The following is a 5,924-nucleotide window of genomic DNA, read 5'->3' on the forward strand; positions in this document are numbered from 1 at the left end:
TGAATTTTTTCTTGTACTTCCTTGAAAGAACATGTAAACGAATTCCGAACACTTCCCTTTAGTCCGTTGACTAACAGAATCTCTTTGCCAAGCACATACGGAACTCAACGTGTCGCCTCCCCATCTAAAGTCTAGTACCTGAGAACGCACCAGGAATAAGCGGCATGTCTAAATTTAATTGCGTCTCTCCAACGGCACAAACAACCAGCCATATCATAAAGCATTGCATAATAAATGCAGTGAGACAGTCAAATGGCAGAGAATAATTCCCTGATCTTGTCTGCATAACTTACTGGAAAACAATTGAATTATGACTTCACCACTATAGTAGGTGTGAGTCCCTCCAATCAGTCCCTACTAAAAGTGAAAATTAGTTGTGCGAAAGCTTTGATTGCTTCAGATGTGACCAACTGAAGCTACTGAAAGTCGTAAGCGAGAATTGGGGATTGGAATCAGATATTTGACTCTTGATTCCTTCCATTTGGTGTAGCGCCAGTTTTGGTCCTAAATGTAAGTTATCCCGTAAGCCTTGAATAGGCTTGGGCTCAGGCCGGTTTTGTTTTCTTTTCTACCTTGTAGACTGTTCACATCTATCCAGAAAGTTACTTCCTCCAGTCACTGACCAAATATCTATCAACTTCGCGATAACGATCATCATACATACACTCAGTCATCTTCAAATCTTGAAATCCTCATCTAGTTGGATATTCAGTCTACTAGTGCTATTGGTGTTCACGAATTCACGTAGTGAACCAAACGAATTTTGTGGAACCTCCAGGCACGTGATTATGGATTCAGTTAGACAAGTTGTTACACGTACTGCTCTTGGACTTGCCGAGTATGTAACACCTATACTAAGAGAGTCTAAATTCCGGGAAACAGGAGTCATCACTCCTGAAGAGTTTGTAGCAGCAGGGGACTTTTTAGTTTATCATTGTCCAACTTGGCAATGGGCAACTGGCGATAAAGGTACTCGTCCTTATCTTCCCAAAGAAAAACAGTATCTGATTACTCGCAGTGTACCTTGCTACAAAAGAGTGAAGCAGATGGCAGATCATAACGAAGAGTTTGAGGAAGTGTTAGAGGAAGAGGATGGTGATGGTGGTTGGGTAGACACACATCATTATGCGACTAAAAGTGACAATCCTGAGATCGAAAATGCAAATGAAATGACTGTTTTGAAATCGGATGATATATTGAATCATCAGCAAACTAACACAGTTTCCGATTGTGATGAAGAAGAGGATGAAGATATGGAAGCTTTCCTGCAGAGTGGTATGTTGGATGAATGCGATCCAGCAGCTGTTAATGCCCGTACAAAGGTACTCAATACATCAAGCTCAAACCAGAAGGCAAATTGTGAAAATAACGGAATTCTGCAATTAAGAACTTATGATCTGTATATCACCTACGATAAATATTATCAAACACCACGTTTATGGTTGTATGGTTACAATGAACATCATCAACCGTTGACGGAAGCTGAGATGTATGAGGACTTCAGTCAGGATCACGCGAGGAAGACTGTCACGACTGAAGCACATCCACACTTGTCCGGTCACATGATGCCGTCGATTCACCCATGTCGACAGGCTGATGTAATGCGGAAATTAATTGAAGCTGTAGCTGATGGTGGGGCTGAATTAGCTGTTCATCAATATCTTATGATATTTCTAAAATTTGTCCAAGCTGTTATACCTACAATTGAATATGATTATACACGAAATTTCAATCTCTCTTCATTTGCTTAATGTCAGTCCTCTTCATGATTTATATATTCTGGTGGTTTTATTGACCCATTGGACTATTATGGTTAAAGCTTCTTCATAGCTCGCTTGTATTTCATCTTTTTATTTTTAAAGAAATCATAATGCTCAGATGTTATACTCCAATGCCTTTAAAGTGGATCATTTGTTGACTTTAATGATTAATATATACGGTTTGTGTAAATGCTCTTTTTTTAAATTCCAAATGAAATCCCCTACATAAATACGGTTAGCACTGCTCTATTTGTCTATTTTGTTCTTGGTTACTTGTGGACATGTGTTCCTCTCGACAAAAAACATCTGAGTTGGTTCTCGATGGATCATGTGCCGATTGGCCTCTCTTTTAAGGAGTGTAAAAGTTGGTCAACTCGAATGATCTTACTGGTCTTAAAATGACGCTGGTTTTGTCCCCTGTTTTATAGACCACCCTGAGCCCAAGACCATTTTCTTTAGTCGCTTACTGATCATCTTCCAGCTATATATTGACTTGGATTGTACATTATTAGCTAGTTCGCCAGATTCTCACGCTTGTGCCACTCAGTCTTTTATTGGAGTACATCCTAACGGTGAACATTACGGTCGCTTCTCTACAGATGAGTCATACAGCGTGCAGTATTCTGGACAGAGACCACATTAGCTCACACCCCATGATTCTTTCCGTGCTTGAATTAGTGGTTTCACCATCCTCATACTCGATCGTAGTGAGAACAATGTTCTTTCTACAGGGAATTCTGCGTACGACTTAGTCGTCTATATAAGTTTTAAATGTGATTCCAGATGGCCTTACTAGGCTTCAGCTGACTCCAGTTTTATTGTTTTCTACCTTGTAGACTATTCATCTCGGTCTGTAAGATCACTTCAATTGCTGACCGAGTACATATCAACTACGTTGAACTCAATATCTCACAATTCGTATTGCTCCTAAAAAATGAAAGGTGGTTTCCGGCCGTTACTCAATATTTCGCGTTCGTATAATCCTATTGTAATTCGGAATCCAGATAGAATGTCTAGAATAGTAAGTCAACAACTATTCATCTTATTATTTTTCAGAGGCAATTAGGATTTCTAGCCTTCTTTATGCTCCCAATGGCCGGCGCACTTGCAATAGCCACAACCTTCAAAAAGCATTCAAAGGAGTACAAGGGTCCAGAAATAGTGGAATAATGTAGTGTTTGTCAGTCATTATTTTATATAGTTTAGAAGAGACTAGTGTTTATTTGTTCGTTTATATGGTAAAATAACCTTGAGCTGGTGAGAGTTTGCGCTGAACATCTTTCATTAGTGTCCTACGTGGTTCACTAAATTCAATAATTGAAAGATAAGTTCCCTGGACAGCATTCTCCCGATATACATTAAAGTCGAAGGTTTGTCCAGTCATTAAAAATAGTATATTAGAATCTAGTGGTTTGCAGCAGGTAGCGAGTTTCACTGCATAAAATTCCCTTATATGTAATAGGGGATAGACGCGTTACTCATTTTCACGAGAGTTTAATGTTCTCGAGATTTCATTTTACACCTATTGATCAAGGATTGACAAGTCATTAATGCAGCTAAACTTTGGTCCTTCATCTTAAATTGTTTTAGCTTCTCAGTGAATTCCTTTTGTCATCTATAAGATCCTTATCCAGACTTACAAACCGTGCGTAGTTTGTCAGTTTCATATGAGTGATTTCAGTTTTCCCATTTCTAGTAGATGGCGTATAAGCGAGTCTGTAATAACTACTATTGTTGCAAACACGAATGGCCACTATTTGTAATTTTATTATTCCAGAAGAGGTAGCCACTACATAAAGTTACTTCCGTTTGTTAAGTCAAAATGTTTATGCTTAAGGCACTCTGTAGACATCCAGACATCGCACATGGCAGCTCCCGAAACCAGTCTAGCCATGTACTCACAATGACAATCCCACCAACTATCGTTGGATCGAATCAGTATAAGACTCATTCTGTTGCGTGCCTGTCCGTCATACTGGATGCAAAACCACAACAGGAACATTACTTAGAGTTCAGCTTAACAGTGGGAAGTTGACCAATCATAAAAGCGATATTCATCCCTATATAATTTGAGATAATGTCCGAAGTGCATAGATATTTATTAATGACGAAACAAAAAGCTTGAAAACATGAATTTAGGTGGCATCTATTGAAGTGGTAAGTGCTCAGAAACTTACCAGTCAATCTTCGAACACGAGGAGCGAAGGCAACATGGAGATTAACAGGGAGTTTACGCAACTATCGTTTGCTTCTTGTAGCAAAGGTAAACATCTGTTCACTCAATTAACGAAATGACCGTTTTAATCTTGAATTTCCAAGTACTAGTTCATTAAAACATTTTGAAAGGTTAAGTGGCCATTTTGGACATCTAGAAAGAATATGATTTATTTACTTTCAGTGACATCAGATTTTCAGAACTCACTAATTTGTATCGCAAGAAATTTGCCTTAGTAGCTTTCATCGTAAGAGTACCAAGATCTGATTGGAGGTTACCTTCGAATTTTTATTGGTTGAGTGAGAACACTATATCGGCATTCGGAACTGGATTGTAGTTTATAGTTTGTCTGTTTCATCATGAAAACCAAACATGCGGAGCTAAGAGTTTTTCTAGATTTAAACGTAGCAGGCGTTATATACTGAAACGACCTAGTACATACCACTTGGTCAATAGTATACAGACAAAATAGTTCACATCAAGACTTTAAGTGGAACTATATACAAAATGCATTTTCTTCCACCCAAGTGATAATTTATTAGTAGTTTCTTTTTAGATAGGAAGGACCTACATATGCAAGTCTGATTATTTACATCGAGCCGACCATATATTTATTACCACTAATAAAGACCTTAGACTTTCAAACTATCCATTAATCTACCGTAGTTTAAAAACTATATCCCTAGCGTCTCAGTCACTTATTTGTCTTAATTAAATGAACAACTACAGCAGATTACAGATATACGTGAATGTTTTTTAAAATATCCAGCTTACATCCATCCTAAGCGCGTAAAACGTCAGTAGTGTAACCTGGCTATGAATGTTATATTCTGAAAAAGTATCGACAATTCAAAAGAAAACTTATGAATATCGAATTTCAACGAGATATGGCTGCCAAACTCTTGAACAAACGGATCTCGAAATCCCTGAATAAAACGTATTACTCAGCTAAGCTCTGTATTGTTTCCTCAAGCCGGTCTACCATTCACGAATTTTCGATTTGCATCTATAAATTTAGTCGCTACCGTGGGGCATGTTACACTAGCCACAAATTGGTCACTTCCAAGCGCATTTTAGAATACTGGCCGGCGCGGCTTTTAGGAAGGGTGCAAAACAATCAGTTCAGTATATGAGCATCTGACCAACTCATGGCAAGTCGCTTCGCGAGAATCTTCCCTCAACATAATACACACTCAGAGAAACTGAGCCAAAGCCAAATAAAAAACACACTGGGGACTTACCCATTGATCTCCGAACTCTATGTGCAAACGCGAGACGTCCAACCTCTCATCCTTTATTTGCGTTAATGCCCTTATTAGGTTTGCGATTTTGGACTGTAATCAGTCATTACTTACCTTTAAAAATCCTTCAAAATTATCGCTCAGTTATTATGAACTTTATAACTCCGCCTGTAGCTCTTATAGGGTTGCTGCCGGTCCCAAGCCCGGGTAAAGGAGGAGGGTTGGGCATGGGGTTAGCGTTCCCATCCCGTAGAAAACTAACTCGCTAAAAAAACGCTTACCAGAAAAAATAATCCAAACCATTTTAACTCTGCCCTGGGAGTTAGGTCTTCATTTAGAAGAATTATGACGCTTCATGGTGAAAGCCGAGTTCCTTCGGAAGCCACGAGGCCGATGCCCTTCTAACAACCAGAGCAAAAATTTTTATAGGTACATGGAACGTCCGAACAATGTGGAAGACCGGGAAGACCAGTCAAATAGCAACGGAAATGAGGAGATACAACTTGGCAGTACTGAGAATCAGCGAAACCCACTGGACCTAAACTGGACAGAAAAGGCTAGCTACGGGAGAGATGCTGCTATACTCCGGTCACGAAGAAAACAATGCTCCACACACTCAGGGAGTCGCTCTAATGCTGTCCAAAGTAGCACGAAATGCACTTGTAGGATGGGAATCTCACGGATCCAGAATCATCAAAGCATCATTCA

The 5,924-nt window shown here is 39.2% G+C and overlaps 1 protein-coding gene across 1 annotated transcript; it reads left to right on the forward strand.

Moving 5' to 3' along the window:
• The first annotated feature begins 491 nt into the window (after nt 1–491).
• Nucleotides 492–5,500, forward strand: ATG3 (E2-like enzyme). The gene is made up of 3 exons (XM_051212373.1): nt 492–2,781; nt 2,817–3,130; nt 3,169–5,500. The coding sequence occupies exon 1, from the start codon at nt 789–791 to the stop codon at nt 1,749–1,751; it is 963 nt and encodes a 320-aa protein (XP_051072552.1). The 5' UTR covers nt 492–788; the 3' UTR covers nt 1,752–2,781; nt 2,817–3,130; nt 3,169–5,500.
• The last annotated feature ends 424 nt before the right edge of the window (nt 5,501–5,924 follow it).

The sequence above is a fragment of the Schistosoma haematobium genome, chromosome ZW (genome assembly GCF_000699445.3).
Source record: "Schistosoma haematobium chromosome ZW, whole genome shotgun sequence".
In the NCBI taxonomy this organism is placed as follows: Eukaryota; Metazoa; Platyhelminthes; class Trematoda; order Strigeidida; family Schistosomatidae; genus Schistosoma; species Schistosoma haematobium.

Coding starts and splice junctions, on each gene's coding strand:
- ATG3 (XM_051212373.1), top strand. CDS start 789: ATGGATTCAGTTAGACAAGTTGTTACACGTACTGCTCTTGGACTTGCC.